This window comes from Lineus longissimus, chromosome 19, assembly GCF_910592395.1.
Source record: "Lineus longissimus chromosome 19, tnLinLong1.2, whole genome shotgun sequence".
Lineage (NCBI taxonomy): Eukaryota > Metazoa > Nemertea > Pilidiophora > Heteronemertea > Lineidae > Lineus > Lineus longissimus.
The window spans coordinates 5,302,344-5,329,943 of record NC_088326.1 but is presented as its reverse complement, the minus strand read 5'-3'; the positions used below and the strand labels follow the sequence as shown (position 1 = coordinate 5,329,943).

Genomic DNA, 27,600 nt, shown 5'->3' with positions numbered 1-27,600 from the left:
ATGGACGTAGAGCTGAAATAGTTTGTCACACATCTCCTCCGTCAGTTCAGATCGGATGACCTCGAAACGTTTCCTGAAGTCGTGGTTGATATGGAGATGGTCCTCGCCGGGTTAAATGGGTAAACTTTGAAGCGATCTCGGAGAAATAGCATTTTTGTTCTTTCTATATGTGGGCATACTCATTAACATAAGGGGCCATTTCAGCAGGTCTGGTTTGCATATGGGACCATCTATTACATCAAAAGTGCGGGATTATACAAAAATAAGCCGGGAAAGCATTGGGGCCACTGTATGTTTATAGCATTCATCCATCTCCGCAATTTTCCCCCTTTATTTTGGTCGTACTCTTTCACCTTACATTGTTAATCGCTCTTGATTTTTCGAAGTACCGTATGGGAATTCATCACGTGATACACGTCACATAATAACAAACCGCCTCACCTGACCCAAGCACTTGGCGCAAAGTAGCGTACAGCTCCCTATATGAATACCCAGGGCAAATATAAAATATAATATAAAATCCCGATTAACATTTCTTCACTGCAATAAAAACAGGCTAACCACTGCAGATTAACAAATAAGTGAGTGTTCCGGAACGAGTGGAGTCCGTGCGGAGGGTGTCGAAAAAACCCTAGGCGAACTACTTCCTCCGTCTGGTGCTGCCACCCACTATGCTCGCGGCATTCGTTGTACTAAGTTCGTAACTTCACGCCATTGCCTCTTCACCATTCGCGAAATAGTTCGTCAAAATGGAGTGGAGTTAGATTTTTTCGGTCACAACCCCTCAGACCAATCAACCCATATCACCCAGATTGTCCCAATCATCAAAATCAAGACAACATCACAACCCCCAGACATATAATTTCATTTCAACCAAATTGCCCCAACCCCACAGTAAGCCAGTACCCTAAAACAACCCGCGCCACGGGTATTATGCTAGTGTATTCAATGGAAGCCAACTTGAAAGCTCGGTTGAACTGGCTCTGGTTTAGTGATTAAAAAAACGTTACAGTAACAAACATGACAAATAACATACAACTTTGTTTGAAAATATGATGAAAACGGACTAAGAAATGCTGCCTATTTATCAATACCTAAACCGGGATCTAAACGAATGCCTAAATCATACACTTTTAGGTTCTAAATCGGACGTTAGCTGGTGACAAAGACTGGCCGGCAAGAGGCGCACATGTCATCCTTCTGACCGATGGCAAGCACAATACTGGTGTTCCTCCATCGTTGAAAATCAATTCGTCAAAGGAATTGGGAATTACTTTCCATACCATTGGATATAGCAGCGATGCCGATCCAGTTCTCGAAGAAATAGCCGAACAAACGGGAGGACACTATTTCTTCTCGACAGACGTTGCCAATAAATCGCATGCCCTTTTCAATGCATTTTCTGGCATTGCAGAAAGCATGTACGGGGGATGCTCGGAAAATGCCAGTTCTTTGCCAGTAACGGTAGGCTATCTATTCATATCATTAGCCGTCTCCGGCGATCTGTGAATTCGTTACCAGCCTGCACCATCGCAGCTTTTCGAGGACTCTCGTAAAATCGAGAGGGCCAGTGTGTATTTTTATTGTTTAATTGCTTTTTTGGCCCTTACAAATGTCACTTTATCGCAAAACCTTCTCTGTGCAAAATGATTATCGTTTCTCTAAACAGAAGCAAATGGTAAGCAGATTCCAAATTTTTTGAACTCCAGCTAGAGCAATACTTTTTTCATGGTAGTAATACCTTTTGAAAGTTGGTAAAATTCCCGATCTTTTTCATTGAAACTGGCAGCCATTAGTATATTTTGATGACGTCACGAAGAATGACGCCGGGCTGAATGGGACCAATATTTTCATTGGAGCATTTTCAAATTGTTTCCAATTTGCATATTGTCTGTTGCAATAAGTATGTTTTGGGTCTGTTAATCCATATCCGGTAGGATGATTTCTCGAGTTATCGAGATTCTTTGATAACCTAGATGGTGCAGACTGTCTATATACTCCCAATTTACAGAAAAAATAATTTGCCACTGTGCTCAAGCGCTACCTCAAATGCTCAAGTATTGGCCAATTAGAAGACATATACATAAAACCATGCTTCTCCGGCGCAGAAAGCATTCCCATGATTATCTAGATGATTCTGATTTGCCATTATACGACTCGATATACCAAAGCCTGCTTGGGGAAATTTGCAAATTAGCGAATCAAATGTGTCAAAATATTTCTTTCTTTAGGTCAAGAGCTCTGTAGAAGTTGTGACAAGAATTGGGAATTATACCATTCAGGGGAATTTTGCTATTGACAACACTACTGGTAAAGACACTACCATTACGTTCAACTACATGTACATGTATATGTCCCAGCAACCTTGTTTGGTTGAGATTCGTCTCCAGAAACCTGATGGATCGGTTATCGACAAGAATGACACAGAAAACTATCAAGCTAACAATGAAAGTCAGATCATTCAGATAGACATCCCTGGAATAGCATTGGTAAGCATTTTCCTTTTATTGCAGCTCAACCATTAGTCCGATCGGTTGACAAATTAAAGAGAGTTGCCATGCTTAAAGCATGCGCACCCCACCCACAAGCAAGACGCACGACATGTGGCTTGAATCACATGGGACGATGCGTAGCAGTGGCTTGTTTGCGGGGCGCTTTACCTACAGCATGCCAGTTGTTCAAAGCCTGGGTACAGTTAAGGGACTGCTAAGTTCTAGTTACCACTACTAAACTTAGCGGTGCCCAATGGCAGAGCCTTTGAGGTTCCGATAAATTAGCGGTAACATAGGGGTAGCTGAACCTACGGCACAAACTTGCCGGCTCGCGAAGATATCGGTGAGCCACCGCAGGCAGGCACATAGCGGAGCTTTAAACAACTTTGCCTTGGCCTCACACGGTAAGTGGTCGCCTAAATCCCATCCTGAGTTAAGGTACATATCCCACGATCCCAATCAAGGCAGCTAAGCGTGAAACTAGTATCCATTGCGCGCAGAGTAGGATAATGAAGAACTACCGTGGTTGGTATTGATAGGTTTTCTTCAACCGTATTCAACCTGAGTTTCGGTCTTGTGGCTTACATCTACGTTGAGAGGGGGGTGTGATCGACCGCGAAGGGAAATTACCTTGGACATGCCCACATTGTTTAATAGTTCTTTGGACTGATAATGAATGCATGCTATCATGATCAGCGATGAGAAATGCCTTTTTGGTGATTAAAGGACAATAGTTTGGGCTTTTCAAGAAGTGTCCCTAGACGAAACAAGTCCATCATGTATTCGTGGTCGAGACTATGTCTTTAAATAAACCAAATCATTTTGAATTAGTGCACCTACATTTTGTATTTTGGTTTTGAATACGGTATTCCCATAAAGGGCAGGTACATATTCTAAGAGGATTATAATTCCGTACGGGCAAAGGTGTATTTGGCTTGATGTGACATTGTCTTCAAGTAAATCAGACCGTTTTAAATAACTTCTTCGAAAGGGGTATTCCAAACAGGGCAGGTGTTTATTCTAGGTTAATATGACATTGTCTTCAAGTATATCAACCACACTTTCTATTAAATGTAATACAACACAAACCAGGACAGTGGTTATTCTGGTTAGATGTGACAAGTCTTGAAGTAAACCGAACTGTCCGTACGGGGCACGCGTATTCTTGTCGGATGTGACATTGGGTGATATGAATAAAGGCTAGCAAACGCTTTTACTTCAATTTTGTACAGAAAGGCCAAGTGTAAATGTACATGGAGTTTTATATAAAAGCATTTACTACTCTTTATTCATATCACTCATTGTCTCAAGTAAATCAAACCTTTAACATCTTCAAATGCGATATTCCAAACAGGGCAGGTGTATTCTAGGCGGCTGTGACATTGTCTTCAATTATGTCAATGTCTTCTTATATCATATATCTTATATCATTGTCTTCAATTATATCAAACCACTTTCTATAAAGTAGGCCTATATTAAAATATGGTATTACATGTACACCACCAACCAGGATAGTTTGTATTCTGGTTGGATGTGACAAGTCTTGAGCAAACTGTGCGACTTCGAAGACGGTATTTCCGTAGGGGGCTGGTGTATTCTCAAAAGCAGCGATAGGATTCAAGCATAGCGTAGGACCGCTTCACCACACTACTAATATCACTACTATCCACTGCGCGCCGGAGAATCCTAATCCGTAAACAGGGGATCGGACCAGGAGAGGAAAAACTGAAAAACAGGGAAACACAATGCCGACTCGACGGCAGTGAATGTCAATCCTAAAGCCTCCTTCTTTCACCGCCGACACAATAGTGCGGGAAATCTGTCAGATTCACACACACACGGGTGACAATGAAATTGCTCGACACAAAGTAATTGAATGACGGCCTGAATTGATAGTACCAACCTCAGGATCAGGTTACCCTTCTTCTATATGCAGCATGCCGCGTGCATTTTGGTCAGGTCAGCATCCCTTGAACACCTCGTCTTCCATTATTATGGCTTTTAGTGCGTGTCTCGTACGACAACCACGAGTGAGTGTAATGTTAGTCTTGTCGCGACATGGACGCGTGGCAAAGGTAGGGAATGCAGGGAGATCTCCGACAAAAGTAACGGATCTGACGGCCAAACGGGGGGGGGGGGGGGGTTATCGGCGGTGTAGGATGGATATTTTGACAATATCGACGGTCGCTCGGCATGGGAAACACCCACAGATGATGTGATATTTCTAATCTAGACTCTCATATTTTTAAAGTAAGATTTCCACTTTAGGAAGGCGAGTGGAATTACACGATTTTCTGTCCCTGCAACACGTCAGTCCTGGTTAACGTACTCTCGAAACCAATTGGTGACAAGGAGGCAATAAGAGTTCAACCTTGGTTCGGAGACAAGAATTCTTCCCTTGAATCTAATCCAGGTGCAGAAAAGTCTATCTATGCTAAGGTTAGTAAAATGGTCGACCCTGGTGTTAAATTAGAAAGCATGTTACACTCTCAGAAAAAAAGGTTTTTCAGCTTTTAAAAAACCTTTAGTAATTTTTAGTGGTTATTGGCAAACACAATTGTGTACCCCGTAGAGGAGGTTTTTCAGCAAAACGAAAAACCGTTTTGTTGTTTTTTATTTTGCCAAAAAAGCCTCGACGGGTTGCATATTTGTGTTGGCCGAAAAACCTTTAGTGGTTTCTCAGAAGATCGAAAGTATCCGGCGGATTTAGTGCTGCTAAAAGTACTGAATTTCAAATCATAAATATTTCGATTGAGTTGACCGTAAATCTAGGGGTGAGTGACCCTGTGTTGGGGTGTACTACTATGGTTGACATTACTGGTTTTTCACTAATTTGATTAGCGTGTCGGAGTCTCAACTTTTCCGATGACTCTCCTGATCTGGGTCGTGTTAGATGCAGTGCGTCACAGTAATGGAAGACAGTGCAGCTCCTATCTACATACTCTAAATGGTGGGAAGATGTTAGCAAACTAAGTCCTAGACGATCGCATTTGCTCGAACAGCCTGGTTGAGTTTTGTGTCTAGAATCGCATTAAAAAATGTATTTTTGGTGCGCTTTTTTTAGTTAAGTCTGGTCAGTTCACATTTCACATTTTCATGATATATGGCATTTCAACCCGTAGGTATCGCAAGGTTACACCCCAGTCATTGGCCTGAAAGTTACTGGAGTTATAGAAGGCAGCACTAAGGAAGGCTTTAAGACGATATATGTTGACCTACAAGACAACGGAATTGGTAAGCTCTAGCTCACACCGGCTATTCAGACCTCCAAACTGACGAGCAATTCCCATTCTAATGAGCTGCCAATGCCAGATTATGTGCACCCAGTGATGATTTTCCAGTATAGCACCATAAAATCACTTTCTACGTCAAGAAGAATTGCCTGACCGCGAAAAAGTAATGCCTCTCTTCGGATCTCCGAACATTAACCAAGAGATTGACAATTGACACATAACATTTGATTCAATTATAAAGGTAGATTAAGGCAAAAAGCATACTCGCATTAAACGATCGATAATACTTATTTGTTTACTTTTGAATCGGCAAAATCCACGATCATTTGAATGATTCACAATTCAGCGCCACACGGCGTGAAAGTCAAGATACTGATGACGCGCTTACATGCCACCAAAATGGTGTGAAATCATCAAATAGACACAAAAAGGTACATTTCCTCCCGGCACTTTTACCGAATCACCTCTCGGCCACTCATTCTAAGAGAATTTCATTAGTCTGTTCATTCATCATGTACTCAATTTTCCTTCCCCAGCGACTGACTTGCTTGCAAATGATGGCATATATTCCGCCAAGTTTGGCCGGTTTGTTGTTAACGATGAGGGCCGATACAGTGTCACGATCCAGGTTGACAATCCTAACAACACCGCCAAGATTGCCAAGTATTCATACATCATGGTATCCGGTGCAGCGAGTATTGGAACAGGTAGGAAATATAGTAGTGAATTTGTCGAACAAATTTATGTTCACGTACTGTTACTGCTTGAATGAGAGATATAGGCTGGAGTTATGGTGTTCACATTTAATTGTCATGTTCAACTTGCCACGAATTGGCTGACTTAGTCTTCAAACACGATGTGGGGGTAAAAAGGGACGTCGTGAATCGTATATAGCCCGGTCTTTAGAAATGACGTATTCGTTTTTCATGTCACGCATGAAATGTAAACAGTATACATGTGACACTTGTCCATGGAGCTAAAATATTGGCCAAAACAATTGGCTACGCCTCGGTTTTCGTCTACATTTTAGCTCCACCCTCGCGGTTTGGGTGGGACAACCAATAGGCCTACCTCCAGTTCGGTATAAATTCCTTAAACCTAAGTCAGTTTACAAATGTACTCTTGACAAGCGTGGACTGAAACGTGAAGAATAACAATTGACAACGTGAATCATGTGATGGGAGATTTGTTAGATTTTCACAGAGACAAAAAGGAGTCCAGTCGGACAATGGCTTATCCACCGCAGGATCCTTAAAAATTATCTGACTGAACTAGACGAACGTAGCAGTAGGCCTGACTAAAATACGACAACACATCATTTTAAACTTGGCAGTTTTAGATGACAGGCTTGGAAATATAAACGAACATGCTTCTTTTCGACAGAACCTGTTAAACCTATTGCAACATACCAAGCTGTTGGACCAATACAGCGTGTTTCGGCCGCTGGGGAACTGAGGGTTGAACGTCCAGATTACGCCATTCCAGTGGATGTCATTCCCCCGCCAAGGATTAGAGACCTGCAGCTCGTCCGTCTTGATATTGAAGAGGCCAAGGTGACTCTGAAATGGACTGCTGTTGGCGACGACGTCAGCCATAGTAGCAGTAAGTGAACTTCCTTATCCCTCGTTACCATAGGTTATACATTGTTTTCAAGATAACTGAAACCTGATCGAGCATGACAGTTTCATCCAAACTATACACTTACCAGCTGTGAGTACGAAATATTGTATTTCAGTTGGTTAGAATTAGGTTATCCACAAGCACAGCGGTTTACAGAGGGCTAATATCAACTTTTAAACATCATATACAGCGTTAGTCCAGTTTGCAAACAAGTCGAAACAGGGAATGATTTTGATGAGCTTACTTGGTTGCAGGTAGTTGCGCTATTTATATATCTCTCTATTTTTCATTATGGTATTTGTGATAAATGTAATAGTAGACCGCACAGCCTAGAACAATACTTATACCTTACGTTATACATTATGTAAAATACACTTCTCATTTTAATATCATTGGAACTACACAGTTACTATTTGAGAATGATGACGTCATTAGAGTGGTAACCAACCAGGGCCCGGTTGTTCAAAGGCACATAGTCGGTTGTGTTAAGTATCCTCAAGGACGTTATCTCTTTCAGTTCAACCCACTAAAATGTTCATGTTAAGATTTAACGTCTCCGTTAAAGCTAACGTTGTATCGAAAAACTCACAGTCCTGATGTTTAGTAGTTATTCCGAGTCATAGACACCCAGCACATCACAAATAACGTTCATTTATTATTAATAGTTACCATCAAAACTTGACCGTCAAAGTAATTGACACCGTGTGGCAGGAAAATTTGGATAAAAATAGGATGATGCTTCTTTAACGGGACAATAGGCAGCAGCTAGGCAGGCAAATAAAGTTACATGAAATCGCCAATAGGGGGTCTCTCACATCTCACAGTAGGTCGAAATGATTCACGCTTGTACGAGGAATAGGTTTAGTGCTGAATCTGACATGATCGACCCAGGGCCCTTACTCTGCATATAGTCACCTGAAGATGGCCAAATTAGCCCCATCTGCGCCTGCATATAGTCCTCCTTTTTATGAATAACCCGACATTCGATGTTTTTCTTTTAATATTTCCTTCTTCCCTGAAATAACAGTGATTCCCTGGCGAATTGGCAATATAAATATAATCATATTGTCGTGCATTTTTTACCCGATTTTTACTACTAAACTTGTTTTATTATCAACCAAGTTATTTTTTGTAGACACAAAATATGACCTCCGCTTGGGAACGTTTGAAGAGGTCAGTGAGAGGTTCGAAAACAGCTCTCAGATCCATTTGCCGGTTACCCCAAGGAAAGCTGGTGAAGGAGAGGAGCAAGAGATAGACATGGCAGACTACAACAAGACCGCAACCTACTTCTTAGCCATCCGTGCCATAGATGCGGCGGGCAATAAGGGCGATCCATCTAACATCATCAGTCTCTCAATGACTCTTCCAACCAGGTTTTCTAATGGGGATCCAATTGTAACTAAATTGCCTAAATTGCCACGGGCCGTAACACCACCGCTGCAGATGATGATCATACTCGCTTGTGTGGGTGCTGGTGCAGTCATTCTTATGTCCGTGAACGTTGGGGTTGTCTATTACTACAAGAAGAGGAGGAATTTGAAGACAACTCCAGCCGGCATGGCCGGGGAGCAACGGGATGTCATCAACGCTGAGAAGGGTGGATCGGCTGCAAACTCTCCACAGGCTGATCAGAAAGGACAGGAAGCGCCTATTTACCATGTAGGGCAGGAAGGAATTGCACCACGACCGTCTGCCTATGACAACATGGGTTTCGGAAAGGTTGCTAATCTCGTGAAGCAGTTTGAGGTGTTGTAATGCGACCCACAGCCATGTACATAATGTAAACACTATAGTACAATGTCAATGCACGTGTCATATATCATGCAACTATATACATGTAGAGCTAAGCAGTCGACCATGAATTGGGAGCAGCTCCCATTAAGTTTTTTACTCACTTTATAATTGACGCATAGCCTATATAGCCGTTTCGTACATGAACATGATTTTTTTCGTACGATTTGAACGATTAGACAGGAAAAATGTTTTATTTATTATAATTAGGAACATCCCAGGAAAGTTTGCAAGTAAACTATTGCGTTTATGCATATGCAAAATGCCGTTAGTGCAAGTGGAAAGCTGAGAAAACAATCTGTCCAATCATATCACCCAGTGTACGATTGCTGTTGTAACAGAAAAGCATACGCAATTTTTTTTTGGCAGTCCTGAGCAAAAGTAGCCGAGCATAGATTATTCTTTCACTATTTAGACAGTGTTTTTAAAGTTGGGAACTTTTTATAGGTGAACTTTTTAAAGTTGAACTTTGGAACTTTGGAACTTTAAAATCTAGCTGAAATTGTTCCAAAGTGTTGTGGCGAAACTGAATCATCTTCGTTGCTTACATTTCTATCTAGGACGACGAGGTCCTCATTGAGTTTTATTCACTTTTGCTACTGGCCAAGTGTTTTCTAGTGTTTACCTGATTATCGGCATTACTGCACATGCTCAGTAGGTTTTCGCCACCTGGGTACAGGTAGCAGACTGACTTACTAGCAACTGGGCATGCTCAGTCTAGTTCGTAGGGTTACAATGCTTTAGGTTTCGCCGCAGTGCCCCAGGCCAGAGCTTGCCGAGTCAACAGAGAAAAGATCACTCGCTAGCTGTATTGTTTTCTTCTGGTTGAAAAGTGACCAGAACGACTCCCTTTTAGCACTCCGGACAGGATGATACCCGAACTCTCAAAAAAATCCCGAAGTTTTCGCTTCTCAACTGGCTACAATGCTTCTTCACCCCATACAGATGGCGGTTGTGTTGTTTTAACAGTGAGGCATTCAGAGAACTACTAAACGGCTGGAGGGGTATTTCGGGCCGAAAAGGTGATATAGTACTTCTCTCATGGATCGCTGACTTACAACTATCATTTATGCATAGCGTTTCTCCACAGATCCTTAGCATCAAACATTTATGACATCATGTTTTTAACTGAGATATGTGTGTGTACAAGTACAGTTTAGTCATTCATGACCTGAAGGCAATCCGCGCAGGATCATTGCAGAAACTTGGTGCATAAACCATTGTTAAGTCAACAATCTATACAAGATATTCTAATAATTAGATATAACTACTGATAGAGTTTTATTATCGCCACAAATTTATTGGTAAAATAAGACTTGCTATAAGATATCAATAACAAGAATCTTATAAAATCTTAGAAATAAGTTTTTAATTCGTCGAAGTATGAACTTGTACGACAAAAGGCTACCGGTATGAAAAAAAGTAATTAGAATAACGCAATATTTTCAAAGATTAACATAGACTAACGTAAGAATGATGTACTCCCCCTTGAAATAGAAACTGGTCGTTTCAGTGGCACATCACCTGCACTTCGTATTTGTAAACTCTGTAATTTAAACACTTGTGAAGGCTAACAGCACTTTCCGTGTTCCTGTTCACGGTTTAACGCATTGAGGTTTACGTTTTTTAATTCCATTAGTTTTTCACACCATGAATTTGTAACAATGATCGAGGAGGCCAAACTAATTTTTTTTTTGTACAAATAGACAAATCCAAACCTCAAAACTCATATCGGAAGCATAAAAAGTACGAACTTATATTTTGTTTAAATAACGGTAATAACATTTATTCCCGTCATATTGTGTATTTTTCCTGAATTGTATTTGTTTTGGACATTCAAATCATTATGTATAATCTCGATCAGTTTGAAGTGACAAGCCAAGGAGGGCAGGGTGTATAGTTACTCTGTTTTGTGTTGTATGTACCGTTGTTTACTTGTCCCTACAATAAATGAATTAAACTAAACTAAACTCTACGATACAATGTATTTGTAATGCTGTCTTACTTTATATCGTTCAAGGAATATCTGAGTAATATCAAGTATGGATTAAAGAAGAATGTTTAACTAGCTATTGGTTAAATAGTTAGACTAGCACCTATTCTGATTTTGAATATAGGGCGCTTTTGTAATTAAATTTGCTCTAATTCATTAAACGTTGAACTTATCGGATTGCTTCTGCCTGAACTTCCAACCCTGTACTAAAAAATCGGTTTATCGGGCTAATCAAAAATTGAAACTTTTGAAGAAGAAAAATGGCTGATTGACCATCTACATGTACGTGATCTATGAAGATAATAGAGTATACAAATTTGCAAAGTTTTGCCCTTGCACAAAAGTCAAAGTAGCTCAGTTATCAAAGCAAGTATGAAGATGACGGAGGATCAATTTGTTCATAACTGGCATTCCTTTAATCGGAACAATTACAAATGGTTTGGGGATCAATTGCAATTTGGCACTCAGCGATTTTAAAAAAAGCACATTTCTTTTTTATTGGGTTATTATAAGTTGTTCATTCTTCTCTAATCGATACTTGGTACATTTTGGAAGCTTATTGCCAAAAGTGTGACCCATCATTATCAGAATGCTGTTTTAAATCATGCAACTGGCATAGTGTTATAGCTATTCAATATCTTCTGTATCAATCGTATCAAAACAAAATACAGCTAAGTTGAACAAATCATGAACTTTGGTTGCTCGCTTCAAACAATGCAATACGACACATCATTTTAGAGCGCCTTTTCAGCATATGCACGAACTGAATATTCTGATACTGGCATTTTTGACGTGGCATTATAATCCCCAAGCCACAACAAAGCCGTGTGTATATGTGTATGGTAAGTATGTCACTATTACAGTGCATCTATTTGTGCACGCTGAATACATGCCAATACACTAAATAGACTGCGGTCGTTTGAAAATGTCAGTAGGCCTTGTTGGCATGAATACGGCAATTATCATAATTATATGCTGTCTCGCGCAGTTCTCATGATTCATTTAGTTTTCGAGCCGACGAGGAAGAGCTTCGAAACTACTTTCTTCCATGCTCCCTTGACGACGTTAAATCCTGCCTTTCCATCTTGTGACACGTCCTGTGCCAACTCCTTCCACGGTCCGGTCACGTCGTACTGCCCGGCGACCTTTGCTACCAGCCAATCAAAACATTCGTTGATGCCCTCACCGGTGTCGACAACTACGGGGAAAACCTCTGAAATACAAGGAGAGTTAAATCAAGTTAAATTCTACCGGTAAAACACCTGGATTTAGCATGAACCGCACTTGAACTGCGCTAATGAAGCCTCGTCTTGAATTCAGCGGTTATGTTTAGGCAACCATAACCGCTTGGGATGGCGCAAAATATGGAAGCAGTCGAAAGCATTTAAACCCACATCATTCGTCATTTGATTTGTGAGGTTTTAGAATATAGTTATCTGTCTACACACAACGGCAGTGCTGACATTTATATTCAGTAGGTATTTACACAATTTGAAAATTTTCAAATGTAATCACAAATTTCAAACTTTTAACGAACGACGTTTGCCTTTAAAGCCGGACGAAGAAATAAAATCACACTTACTTATTGGGCTTACTTGGTGGCGTTCGTTGATGATTTCTTCAAGCTGTTTAGGCGACTTGGCGTCAGGGTTGTCCTGTTTGGTCGCTATGGCGATGATAAGGACATCCTTTAGGTTCCTGTGTCTACGGTACGCAGCAAGTTCAAATTCTGCACGTTCAACTTCCTGGCTATCGCTGCTGTCGATAACGTACACCACTGCCATGGCGTTCCTAAAGAAATCGTGCAAATAAATTCGCTGAAAAAAAGGATTCGAAACATTCGTGAACCAACTTCATACCTACGACAGCTGTAGTAAAAATACAGTTGATATCAGGCGGCCAAATAAAGGTAGTGCACCGAACGTGCTCGGCCGTTTTGATGCAGATATGGGTGATTTGGGGTGATTTTGAGGAATTCCAAGGCATTCAGTGCCTTCAGCTTTATTTATTCATCAATTATAGTTCCTTATGTGAAGATTCTGGCGTCTGTAAGCGCATATAGCTGTAGGATTGATGAAAAATGACCATAGACCTGCAGCGTCTCTCGCGTTGTACATTCATATGTTAACTATGTGACTATGTTTTTACAAAGTAAACTCTTATCCACAGCGGGTTTCGTATTTTTTTCATTTTTTCAGCAGTTTTCAGTCATTTTGGCCAATGTTCCACCACATAATAGTTTTTTTTTTGTTTATTCAGTTTTAAAAGCCCAGGTAACCTACTTCTCCTGTCATGAGAAAATAGCCAAGAATCGAAAAATCCACAATGTATAATTTTCCCCCCAAGTCGTCAACGGTTAAGCCCTCGATGATTTTCCCCAAAAATCGTCAATGGTTACGTGGAGGCCTTCGATGTCAACTCCCTGATTACCCTATTTGATCCTCAAGTGCTATATATATATCTGTTTATTCCTCCTATATAGAAGATTACAAAAAATTCAAAGCAACATATAACAACTAATGTACACTATTTACATACTTCTAGCTGTTGTCAAAAAATATGTAGTCTTAGGCAAGGAAAACATTTTAGATAATTAGCCTAAACATTCCAGCACTGTGCTGTGATCCGAAAAAATGCTACATTTTCTTCATAATCAAAAGCGGAAAGTTGTTTCCCGAGCAATGTTTCTGTGAGTTCATCGTCGCACATGTTCCACAATGCTGTGCTGAGTTCAACTGGGCATTCATTTTCAATTTGTTCCCAAAATTTCTCACGTTGGGAGGAAAAACCTGAACATCCACAGAAAAAATGAAGTTGCGGATCGGTATAACATTGAGTACATCGATTGCACTTTGTTTCTGTGATAGTTTCTGGTAGTGTGTTTAGCTTAGCTAGGAAGGCATAGTTGCTTTTGTGTTTCCGATCAGTTTGAGCGGTTGTCCATATTAAGGACGGACAGTCCAGAGACTTTTCAATGTTCAATATTCTGAAAAGATTATTGCGTGTACATTCTGCTCTGAAGTTTAAGTTTTCTTGGTTGAGAACAGATTCTTGAACTAAAGACTTCCAGGGGGTACCAGTTGGCACACTTAGTTGACCACTTTCAGTGAACTCTTTTAGGGAGTTTGAAAGGTTATACCTGTCCATTACTGTCATTAAGTTTGGCACATACCCGAGACAAGTTTCGGAACTATTTGTTCTGTTCAACATTGAGCGGAGCCGAAAATTGAAAACACGCCTGGGGAGTAGGTGCTCAGGCATTCTTGCTAACTGTCCAAAGAATAGAAGACATTGTTTATCGATGAGTGCTTTTAGGCTTATACTTCCTATCATGGCTTGTGTTGTTACAGTTCGAGTGATTTTGCTAAATCCTTTGCATTCGTTTGAGACAAAATCTGTGTGCACGCTCTAAGATCATTAAGTCACGTTCAGACATATTCGACGATAGTTCACTGCCGTAAAGTGCCTTCGGAAGGCATATTCTACAGTAGATATGGTAACTGGAGATGGGATTAAATTTGTTGGGTTGCATCCCCGGACCTAGTATGCACATGAGAGTTTTCTTTAGCTTTTGAGCGGCGGAAATTGCTGTTGTCGTTGTTCGGCTGTATTTGTTCTGTATTACACCAAGGTCTATGTGCGAAGCGGCTTCCTTAACCGGTTTGTCTCCAAGTGCTATAACTGTGGTTCATATCGTTGGTAGAGAAAATACTCGACGTGGTACCGAAAAATATTTCCCCCTAAAAATGTTTCTACGTTTGATTGGCTGCTTTAAATATGACGTCATCATCTTTAAGTTATCGTTTTTGTAGTGTTAACTGCTATCATAAGTGTTAGTGGACCCCCGTTAGGAACCGCACACTCACGTGTACCTAATGCTTTAATGCGCTAAAGCTCTGTACACACTGACAACATTTTGGGAAACATGTTGGCCAACATGTTGTCCAGGTGCGATGTTATCGAAAATTTTGCCCTGTATACACATGACAACATTCGACAACATGTTGGGCAACTTGTTGTCGAATGTTTCCGAGAAATGAGGATTTTTGAGGGAATATTTTTGAGGGAAATTCATAAACAATCGAAGATTCCAAGAAAAGAAGATGTATTGTCGGTGGCTCTGCCATAATTTTACGTATCCTGATTGAAAGACGGCGAAGAAGACGTAAAGATGAGAAAATCCGCGTTTTATAACAGCCGAGAAACGAGTGTGGACAAGACCATGGATTTATATGAGACACCAGCATGGGGCAAATTTTGTAGCTATTTCTAGAATAGCAGCTTTCTTTTTGTTCTTGTCTTTATATTCCCTGGATGTTACATCCCATAAACAGGCACAACTTTCTCATACTGCAATAAGTTGTTCAACTTCACTCATTAACCATTCCTTGCTTGAGGCTGCCATTTTGACTACATCACATGGCTTAAGGTAGATCATGTGATTTGTGGCCTATTTCTGATTGGATAAAACTCGACAACATCATTAGCATCTCGGCAACAAAATTGATTTTGTATTATTTCGACAACATTTGAGCAACATTTGGCCAACATGTTACCGAATGTTTCTGAACTGTACACACTGCCAACATTTTCGATAACATCGCACCTGGACAACATGTTGGCCAACATGTTTCCCAAAATGTTGTCAGTGTGTACAGAGCTTTAGACACTGCATTCACGACAGATCACCGTGTGATGAGGAGATGATTGAACTTTAGATTTTGACCCCTTAACTAGGACTAAGGGATATGAAAGGGGCACAAACGTGTGAGTAAGAATCCGTATTTCGCTATTTGTGATTTGGACTATCAGTTTCGATCAGATATTCAGACCAATTGTTCTTTTATGCAGATCAGACCAACGAACCCTACTCGATGATGCCAGAAGCTCAAAGCAGATGTTTATGTTGGACTCGATATTAAAGACCCCACTTTAACACACCTTTTCATCGTCTTCCGTGTGTTCATCCCTGAGTTTGAAGGCTAAGCCATCCACACTGATACGTTTAGAAGACGATGAGCAAGCTGACGAAACCAAGAAGTCTACAGTTTTGATGTAAAAGTACCGTGAGTTAGTCCGATTTCTGAAGATTTCGACATTGCCGAGTCCCCGATTCCTGGAACCGAGGTTGTTGCCGTATTGATATTACGTACAACACACTGCCGCGTCATTGAATTTTGTGACCTGGAGACGAGGTTGCCTGCCAGCCACACCTGCAAAACTACGCCGCTATAACAGTGAGGCTCCAAAAGGGGATTCCCGTCCAAGATGAGTGGAAAAGAGAATCGAAATACAAGCGCGGGAAATGATGATGGCGCTGAAGATGAGTTCCATTTAGGTGACGAACCAAATCAAGATGAGTTTGAAGAGGACGATCAACATCCTAGTGAAGATAAAAGACAGTTAAGGAGTGGTTTCTCAGCCCAGATGAAAGGAGTTGAGTTGAAGCAGCTCGGTCGTAGCAGATCCGCTTTGACCGGCCGAATTACTGCTAAGAAGAATTGTTTATCAAGACTAATGGAAGGTACCGATACCGATAAGGTGAAAACAATATTGCGGCCAATGAAAGAGCTGATGGACAAGTTTCTTGGCTGTCATAATGAGTATCAAGCACGACTTCCTGTGAAAGAGAGAGAACGGGACCAGGCCTACTGCGACACCAGATTGGACGATTATGAACAGTTTGAAGCCGAATTATCGGGTTGGTTGGATACATAGGGATTGACTCAACCTGAAACTTCGAGAGGAGTATTTGGCCGAATTGACGTCCGTGCGTCGCCGTTTACACCAGCACATCAGTCAACGAGAATGTCGGATCCGTTACCACCAGATCTTACACTGATTTCAAATGTAACACAAGCTACCGAACGAGCACTTTCAGCAATTGCTGACACGCAAAGGGATCTGACGAAACAAATGAGGATTCCTAGAGCCGAACCAGAGATATTTGATGGAGATGAGACCAAGTTCCGTGAGTTCTTCATTGACCTCCAAGAGTACGTAGCCAAATGGACCGACACGGACAGAGAGAGGCTAACACAGTTACGAGCATACACGTCAGGAACACCGCATGAATTAGTGCGTGGCTGTGTCCATCTGAGACCTGAAGAAGGGTACGCAGAGGCTCTTAGACTACTAGAAACAAGATACGGAGCACCGTACGACACCAGCAGAGCATATATCAGGAAAATATCAGCCTGGCCGAAGTTGAGTATGAAGGCTGCAGAAGATATGGATCGATTTGCGATTTTACTACGGGATAGCCTAAATGCATTGACTGGACTTGGGCGACTGACTGAACTGGAACATCCGTCCATGATGGCCCAGATTGTGGATAAACTATCTGACTGCTTAAGATATAAGTGGATTAGGCAGGATACAGAAATTTTTACGAAAACTGGTAATCCGGCTAATTACCAGAACTTGGTTAAGTTTATTGAAGCACAGGCCAAGGTAGTTATGAACCCCAGGTATGGCACCAGACAAAGGACCGAAGAGGGACCAAAACCATCTCAAGGAGAAAGAAAACAAGACAAGTCACGATCAAATCCGGGAAAGCAAGCACCGTCCAAAGCTGCTTTTAGAGTAACATCCAGCAGTGAAAGGTCCAATGACAAGCCAGGAGAAAGAGAAGATCATTGCAGTTACTGTAAGGAATTGCATAAAATCCAAGATTGTATGAAGCTTAAGAAGTTGCCAAGACCTGAGAGAGGTGAATTTCTGAAGAAGACCGGGCGTTGTTTTAAGTGCTTGGAGCGGGGCCATATTGCTAAAGACCATGGCAATCAGTCAACCAGCCAGACAGTTGTGAAACCTGAGACCCCCAGTTCTGTAAACAAATCAGAAGCTGTAAAGTCAGGAGAAGCCGTGAAAACTGTGAAAACAGAAGAAGTAACTTCAAGAAGAATTGGAACCACTGGGAGAATTGCAATGGCAGTCTTACCAGTCAAGCTGAGAAGTTTGGATAATGGAGTAGAAGTTACTACGAATGTATTCTTAGACAATGGAGCCGGAGCGAGTTTCATCACTGATGGATTGGCGACCAAGATGGGACTTACAGGCCAGTCTGTGAAAGTTGACCTATCCACGATGCTCCAGAGCTGTGCTAGTGTTGATTCAAGAAAAATCCAGAGACTTGAAGTCAAAGGCCTTTCCAAGGGAGATGAGTAGATCAAATTGAATGAACTCTTCACACACAGTACGATTCCCATCAAGCCTTGGGAGATTCCCACAGAGAGTGATGTTAGGAAATACCCAGAGTTAAAGAAAGTTGATCTGAAAGTTGTCGATCACCCAGTTGAGATACTCTTTGGAGCTAATCAACCAGAAGTCACACGGCCAGTAGAAATCATTCCCACAAAAGAAGATGGACCCTACGCTATGCGGACCAAGATCGGCTGGACGCTACTCGGACCTGTTCAGAGGGGCCGGATGAATATTGCTTGAAGGCCTCTCCACAGACTTACCGTTGAAGAACTGAACAACAACATGAATGCTCACTTCAGCAGAGAATTTATGACGGACCACAGGGCGAAGAGATTCGTATGTCCAGAGAGGAAGAACGCTTCATGACTAAGCTGCGAGGAACCACCGCCTACACTGGAGAACGATATCAGGTTCGCTTACCGCTGAAGGATCAACTTCCAGCAGTTCCAGAGAGCAGACCAATGGCTGAACGTAGATTATCTGCAGTGTTGAAACGAATGAAAAGAGACAAGAACTATGCGACTGCTTATCAGAGCCAGATGAATGACCTTAAGAAAAAGAGATACATCGAACGTGTTCCAGAGAATGAACTTGATGTAAAAATCAGATGGTATCTACCACATCATGGTGTAATCAGCGAGAGAAAGCAGTCCAAGTTGCGAATCGTGTTTGATGGTTCAGCTGAAATTGATGGAATTTCAATCAACAACCTGTTGATGAAAGGGCCAGACCTGACAAACAGGCTAGACGGAGTACTACTAAGGTTCAGAGAGTACCCAGTTGCCGTTAGCAGTGACATTCAAGCCATGTTCCACCAGATACAAGTACCGCCAGAAGATCGAAATTGGTACCGATTTTTATGGGTCGATGACCAAGGCCAGATTGAAGATTGGAGGTGGACAGTACATCCTTTCGGATCGAAACCTTCACCAGCCATAGCATGCCATGCGTTGAACCACGGGTTGGAAGAACAGGCTGATGACAGAACAAGGGAGAGTTGTATCGCTGCTAAACAGACATTTTACGTTGATGATCATCTCGACAGCTTCATAGACACTGAAAGGGCAGCAAAAAACGTTAAATGTGATGACGAGACATGCCAACGCTCAGGATTTCTGTTGAGAAAATATGCCAGTAATCATCCAGAGATCATCAACTGTATACCGCAGGATCGCCACGTTGAAATTGGGAGTGAAGTTAGCCTAACAGAAGATTGTAAAGAGATGCCAACACTTGGTATGAACTGGAAGCCTGAGAGTGACAAGTTGACCTACCGAGCTCCAGATCTCAAGGAAGTTAAAACCAGACGCGAGCTTTTGTCAAACATGACGAAGCTGTTTGATCCGTTGGGGTTGGTGTCACCATGGATACTCAACTGTAAATTGATTGTACAGAACCTGTCAAGGCTGAAGCTAAATTGGGATGACCCTGTACCAGAAGATGAACTTCGAAAGTGGATCAACTGGAGAGATGGAACTCATGCAGTCACGGAGATAGAGTTTGAGAGATGTGTGACCACTTATACACCTGGACCACACGATGAACATCAGCTACACGTGTTCGGCGATGCATCCAAAAGAGCACATGGTGTAGCAGCTTACATTAGCACCCAGAGTGAGGATGAGATTGACTCCAAGCTGATCTACGCTAGATCCAGAGTAAATCCGCAAAAAGGAGAAACCATGCCAAGAGCGGAGTTGGTTGCAGCTACGTTGGGAGCAAAGACTACTGCAAAGTTGAAAAAAGAACTACGACTACCGCTGCAGAAAAGTGTTAATTGGACAGATAGCACGATTGTCCTTGAATACCTCCGAAATGAGACCATTCAAACCTCAGTCTTTGTCAGAAACCGAGTTGGGACAATTTTGACTCTCACCAGAGTCGAGGATTGGAGGCATGTACAAGGCAGAGAAAACCCAGCTGATATTGCATCAAGGGGCGGGACAGCCCGGGATCTAAGATCAAGCCTATGGCAACATGGGCCAGAGTTCCTGCGACTGCCTGAGGAGATTTCAGTAAATCGCATAGAGGGACAATCAGCAGCAGACAAAGGAGCAGATCACACCATTTCAGTACTGAATAGACTATCCGATTGGGAAAGGATCCTAAACATTGTCCAGTGTATGCTGAAGCCTTTCAACCCTGAGGATGAGGTTTCAACAGCTGATGCAAGAATTCATGCCAATGTTGCAGTCCTGAGAACCATTCAACGAATGTACTACAGTGCGGAGTTACAGAGTATGCGTGAGAAATTGACAACTCCAAGATGCAGCAAAATTCGTAAGTTATGCCCAGAGATCGACAAAGATGGCTTACTTCGCGTCGGGGGAAGATTGAACAACAGTCTGCTACCACATGAGGGAAGACGACCAATCATACTGCCAGGTAGAGAGCCATTGGTCCGAAAACTCATCCGCAGGATCCATTGGATGGAAGGCCACGTCGGAAGAAGTCATGTGATCTCATCACTGCGAGAACGATACTGGGTCACGGATGTCACAGTAGCTGTCAAGCAGGTTTTAAAGGATTGCGTGTTATGCAAGAAATACCAAGCAAGACTCCAGACTCAGAAAATGGGAAACCTACCTATCGACAGAATATCTGCCACAAGAGCTTTCGAGAATTCGGGAGTCGACTACTTCGGACCGTTGGAGGTGAAGATATCAGGTCGTTTGTACAAACGGTACGGAGTACTCTTTTCATGCAACTATACAAGAGCCATTCACTTGGAGCTGACTCGAAAGTTGGACACTCAGTCGTGTCTCTTGGCAATCAGCCGATTCACGAACCGCCGGGGGAGACCAAGGAAACTCAGATCCGATAATGGAAGTAATTTGGTTGGAGCTTCCAAGGAGCTGAAACAGGACTTACTTAAATTGAACAAGGAGTTGCGGCTCCAAGAAAAACTAGCAAAGGAGGAGATTGACTGGGCATTCAACCCCCCTCTTGCAAGTCACTTTGGAGGACACTATGAACGGCAGATAAGATCGGTCAGAAAGATTCTATATGGACTAATGAACAAACAACGATTGGATGAGGAGGAGATGCAGACAGTTATGGTGAAAGCAGAGTGGATCATGAATAGCAGACCACTAACCGCATGCAGCGCTGCTGACACTTCGGTCGTCGCAATAACTCCGAATCATTTAATGGGATTGAACACGGTGGAAACAGACACTAGTGTAACTGAGGAAAGTGACATGTACCGAGGAAGATGGAAACGCGTGAATTACGTGACTGACCAAATCTTGAAGCAGTTTAACAAACTGTATGTTTCATCATTGCAGGAGCGAAACAAGTGGCAGAATGCAAAATCAGACATGCAACAGGACGATATCGTTGTGCTACAGGACACTTCAGTTGGTAGAGCCTATTGGCCAGTTGGTAGGATCGTGAACATTCACAAAGGAAGTGACGGTCATGTTAGATCATGTGAAGTTCGCACTCAGAATGGAACCTACCGTAGACCAATCACCAAGTTAGCCAAACTGCTAGAAGCAGAGGACTAAGTTCAGGTTATGGAAAGATACAGTGACTTTGTGTAGAATTCGATTACTTCGTTCGTTGCGCTTTAGAACCTAACGTGTACTATCGCATTAATTCTTTGGACTGAAAATTCAAGGAGTTCTAGTTGTGTTGATGAGCAAAATCAGATGCGCTATTAAGTTCAGGAGATTTCTTATTTATGTGTTTCATAGTTCGCGTTAATATTCTATTTAGAGAATCCGTTAAATATAGTTAGTTACTAGTCTTCGTACACTCTTTTGGACTTGTAAATCCAAACGCAGTCGGATTTAAGGGGCCGGTGTTAGTGGACCCCCGTTAGGAACCGCACACTCACGTGTACCTAATGCTTTAATGCGCTAAGACACTGCATTCACGACAGATCACCGTGTGATGAGGAGATGATTGAACTTTAGATTTTGACCCCTAAACTAGGACTAAGGGATATGAAAGGGGCACAAACGTGTGAGTATAATCCGTATTTCGCTATTTGTGATTTGGACTATCAGTTTCGATCAGATATTCAGACCAATTGTTCTTTTATGCAGATCAGACCAACGAACCCTACTCGATGATGCCAGAAGCTCAAAGCAGATGTTTATGTTGGACTCGATATTAAAGACCCCACTTTAACACACCTTTTCATCGTCTTCCGTGTGTTCATCCCTGAGTTTGATGGCTAAGCCATCCACAATAAGGATCACTGACTTACCTAACTGAAATGTTCATTTTCAAATTTGGGATAGATTGATGCACAAGGCGACAGTTTGCAATAAAAGAGGATTTATTTCAACATAAATTTCATGGTTTTGAGACCTTTAGAAACACAGCAATCAGGATATTTCTTTCAATGACGTCATATTGATGACTGACACATAATCAAGCGTTAGTTTTTTCACCTTGCCTAGGTTTACCAGACGTCTGGTAGTTGGAATATTGTACTCACAATGCTGGTTTACCGCAGACCTTTTAGTGTAGCGGACATATTTCAGATTGACATTATTGGATAAAAAACTTTTTCTAGGTATTTAGTTTTTGATTGTTATTTTGTTTCTTAATGTAGTCGGTCCAATGTAACGTATAGACACATAATAACTGTACCACTAATGGAAAAACTCATTGTTTCTTTTCACTATCTTGAGGAGTTTATCGTGGCGATGCTCGTGGAATGTTTCAACATGCAAATCTCCTACTATTTACCATTCGTTTTTGGGTTTGAGCAAGACAAAAGAAATTGATTAGATCAATTTCAATTAACTGTTTTACTCTAATTATTGTTTTGGCCATGGTGTCATCCATGCAAGTTTCAGAAAAACTGCCCGATAGTTTTTTCCTACAATTACAATCCAAGGGATGGATACTTAAGCACTTAGCCCCTTTCTGCCATGTAAGGCCAAAATGGTGACCATTCCTTGACATGAATTTTTAAATTGCCATAGTGTGTCATATCTTTTAAATTTTAGCTTGATATTTTATGTCTTTGAAATACATGTCAACATTTTCGAAATGTTGTTTGATAACTTATTAAGGGGGACTATAGACAGGAGCAGAGGGGCTAATTTGGCCATCTTCAGGTCACTAATATATACACAATAAGTGCAATTGGTCATGTCAGATTCAGCACTAAATCCATTCCTCGTATTGCAAACTGTTGCCTTGTGCATCAATCTATCCCAAATTTGAAAATGAACATTTCAGTTAGGCAAGTCAGTGATCCTTATGATAGCAGTTAACACAACAAAAACGATAACTTAAAGATGATGACGTCATATTTAAAGCAGCCAATCAAACGTCGAAACATTTTTAGGGGGAAATATTTTTCGGTACCACGTCGAGTATTTTCTCTACCAACGATATGAACCACAGTTATAGCACTTGAGGATCAAATAGGGTAATCAGGGAGTTGACATCGAAGGCCTCCACGTAACAATTGACGATTTTTGGGGAAAATCATCGAGGGCTTAACCGTTGACGACTTGGGGGGAAAATTATACATTGTGGATTTTTCGATTCTTGGCTAAATTCATGAATCATTTCAACTTACTGTGAGATGTGAGAGACCCCTATTGGCGACTTTGTGTAACTTTATCTTGCCTGCTTAGCTGCTGCCTATATCGTCCCTTTAAATCACAATTTTCAGCCTAAACTATGTGTACTGAATGTACACACACTGTACAGTGTTTTTATTATACCCTGGCCTACAGGAAACTGAATGTTGGAACTCACATCACTCAATCGACCACCTGCAGTTATTCCTGGGGGATACCACACGTAAACACCCTTGTAAGAGATGCTCTTCTCCTCAATATCAAAACGCCTGTAAGGACTTTGTAACAACTCTATTTGGTCCTCGCCTTTCTTCAACCAATCAAGAATTTCGGACTCTTCACCATTTTGACTGCCTTCAAGAAGAGAAAAAAAACTGGTATAAAGCGTTATCATGTAAGGAGCGTTTCTTAAAAAGCATGCTTGGCTGAAAAGGTGATATTTTGGCATTAACTGTGATAAAGCATATCAATCACCAAAGTTTTAATTCTTTGATAAGTTATAAAGGAACAGACGAGAATAAAGTGTTGGTCGTGGAAACAAAAGTTTCGTTTTTTTAATGTGACTTGTGTTATTGCAAAAACATTTCATTATCCCAATAACATTTTATAAAACATACCACTGAGGCCTAGCACATACTACATCGCCATCTATTAAACTCGTTTTATAATATTTTCGGGAATTTGCAATGATGACGTCTTTCCCGTTGTCGTGAACAAACGAGCATGCTACATTTCCCGGAAGTAGAGTGCATTGATCACATAATTATGTTACGAAAGGGTTTTTCAATACGAATCGGCTATTTTTCAATAAGCTTATACCCGGTCAGCATTTATATATACCCTTGCCCACCCTATACAACAACGAATTGGGCCATTGGAATATACTTCCTGTTAACAGGCTCTGCTTATGACGCGCTTGTACACAGTGTTTCCTTGTGATGTGCACCATCCTGACGCGAACCATTACATACCTTAAAGGGACAACTTGGGCATGAGGTATTTTTATGTTGGTTTTTCATACAAAAATGGATTCCAATAGGACCGTGACCTCTCTCAACATGTTAACAGAACAATTGAAATATCATTGAACTGCAATGAATACAGCACAATAACAGGCTGTACTAAACCATATAGGCCTGCATGAAATTGGCAATCCTATGTCCAAAACTGCATTGCAACACTGGCGAAAGATTAGTATTGGGATCAGCATTCGTGTGATACAACAAGTGGCGGCACATGGTGGCAAACAGGGGTATTATCCTCCTGGCCAGGTATAGCCCACGCCGAAGTTGTCCCTTTAATTACGATGATCACAATCTCAGAATATACAGCCTAAACAACTTCAGAGAACGTCTGTAACATCTAAAGGGTTTATTTGAATTATATATACATACCGGTATTATGGCTCAAATATGGATCATTATAAAATACATACCTAGAAGCAGGATTTGCTCCCGCCTTGGTTCAGGATGTTTCTTACTCTTGCCCATGTTCTACCGTTACACAATGTCCGCAACTGATGTGTCAAAACCGGAGAGAATCCGTGGTAAGCCTTGAATGATAGTCGACTGCGTATTAACTGCGTACAACATCCATTTATACCAAGCGATTGGCAATAGTTATTTATAACCACTGGTTACACATGACGCAAGCTTGCATCTGGTTTTCCCGGGAATACCAGTTCCATCTGATGGTACAGGTACGAACCAATCTGCTATACACAGTGCATTCACCAAATATCGAGAGGCGGAGTATAGGCCTATTTAAAACAACTGGTTATGTCAGGATGCCGCTCGTGTGCCACTACCTGACAGTTGATTTTTTTTTAGAGTCCCGACCAGTTACACATCACTGCCACTGCAACTGCGAAAGGTGATCAAAGAGAGTCCTCCCAAATCATGCGGTTTGGACCCTTTGCCTACTTGGCTACTCAGGGATGATGTTGTGCTGGATGCAATTTTGCCACTGTTGGTTCGTTGTGTAAATGAATCGATTGGGACCGGTCAGGTACAGGACTGCTTAAAGAATGCCTTTGTGACACCACTGCTAAAGAAGTCAGGTTTGGATTGCAATATCCTCAAAAACTATCGCCCTGTGTCCAATCTTCCTTTTCTATCAAAAGTCATTGAAAAGGTGGTGGCGAAGCAGCTCGTGTTGCATATGAAGGTGCATGGCCTGTATGATCCGTTACAATCTGCTTATAGAGTTGGACACAGCACGGAGACGGCATTACTGCGTATCAAGGCAGACATCGATGTGGCTCTTGACAGGGGGCAGGGTGTGATTTTGATCCTCCTTGATATGTCTGCTGCTTTTGATACTATCAGCCATAAGCTTCTGATCTCACAACTTGAGGACAAGCTTGGTATCAGGGGGACAGCCTTGGAGTGGTTTAAATCCTACCTCAGCTCGAGAACTCAGTCGGTGCTCGTTCAAGGGCAAAAGTCTGACAAAATGCCTCTCCTCTCTGGGGTGCCACAGGGCTCCGTGCTTGGCCCTATACTCTTCTCTATATACATCAAACCCCTTGCGGCAATCATTGAAAATCATGACATGTGTCGTCATGGCTTCGCGGACGACATACAATTATATGATACGTTCGATGTCACACCAGAAGGGCTCCGCCTTGCCATTAAAAAGGCTGAATCATGTGTAGCAGATGTTCGGGAGTGGCTTGGCCCCAATCACTTGAAGGGCAATGATGATAAAACTGAATTCCTCATCATTGCGTCGAAGAGAAAGCTGTCAAGACTTGAGCCACTTCCTTCAATCCAGATCGGATCATCCTCTGTTACTCCCTCATCTCAGGTTCGAAATCTTGGTGCTGTTTTTGATGCAAACATGTCTATGTCACAACAGGTGTCCCAAGTGGTGAGGGGGGTTTACTATCAGATCCATAGAATAGCAAAGATCAGACGATACCTGGACAATACCACCTGTGCCAGAGTAATAAATGCGCTAATAACATCTCGCCTGGATTTCCAAAACGGTCTTTTGCTCGGATTACCGGGCTGTGAAATCCAGCGCCTTCAAAAAGCACAAAATGCTAGTGCTCGCCTCTTAACCAGGTCCAAAAAGAGAGAGCACATAACCCCTATTTTAAAATCTCTTCATTGGTTGCCGGTGACATCACGTATCGACTACAAAGTTCTTCTCACAACCCACAAGGTCATCCATCATGAGGAGAGCCCACAGTATATGAAGGAACTTCTCAGTCTCCGTGCGCCCGGCCGCAGACTTCGGTCCTCGGATGACCCTTGGCTCCTTGCCATCCCACGTTCAAATGGGGTCTTCGGGGATCGATCTCTGTGTGTCCGGGCCGCGGGGCTGTGGAACGCCCTTCCAAGCTGGTTACGTGATGTCACTGTGCTAAACACTTTTAAGAGTAAACTCAAAACTCATCTTTTTATCCTAACATATTCAGAGTAGGCCATACATGTTTTAAATATTGATATTTTCCGGATGTTTTTAAACTGTTTTTTATCCTCATGAAATCACCACTTTTAATGTACTCATTTAATATTATGTACAGTGCTTAGAAAATGTATGCACCATTATTTTAGCACTTTAAATCAAATAAATTATTATTATTATTTATTATTATAGGAAAATAAATTCAAATACCGCTGTCTCCCAATGAAAAGGCAATTACTGCCAAAACGTACAGTGTAGCTATCTATACGTCCACATGCTTGGAAATATCAGAATGA

General features: G+C 41.7%; 2 protein-coding genes across 2 annotated transcripts; one reads left to right on the top strand and one right to left on the bottom strand.

Moving 5' to 3' along the window:
• Positions 1-1,612: 1,612 nt before the first annotated feature.
• Positions 1,613-9,826, top strand: LOC135503428 (calcium-activated chloride channel regulator 4A-like). The gene is made up of 7 exons (XM_064797004.1): positions 1,613-1,678; positions 2,232-2,489; positions 4,761-4,931; positions 5,615-5,726; positions 6,262-6,432; positions 7,109-7,327; positions 8,481-9,826. The coding sequence occupies exons 1-7, from the start codon at positions 1,613-1,615 to the stop codon at positions 9,101-9,103; spliced, it is 1,620 nt and encodes a 539-aa protein (XP_064653074.1). The 3' UTR covers positions 9,104-9,826.
• Positions 9,827-10,413: 587 nt separating this feature from the next.
• LOC135502853 (uncharacterized) lies at positions 10,414-25,750 on the bottom strand. The gene is made up of 4 exons (XM_064795972.1): positions 25,326-25,750; positions 24,069-24,244; positions 12,715-12,949; positions 10,414-12,345 (listed from the first exon to the last, which is right to left on the bottom strand). The coding sequence occupies exons 1-4, from the start codon at positions 25,378-25,380 to the stop codon at positions 12,131-12,133; spliced, it is 681 nt and encodes a 226-aa protein (XP_064652042.1). The 5' UTR covers positions 25,381-25,750; the 3' UTR covers positions 10,414-12,130.
• Between the last annotated feature and the right edge of the window lie 1,850 nt (positions 25,751-27,600).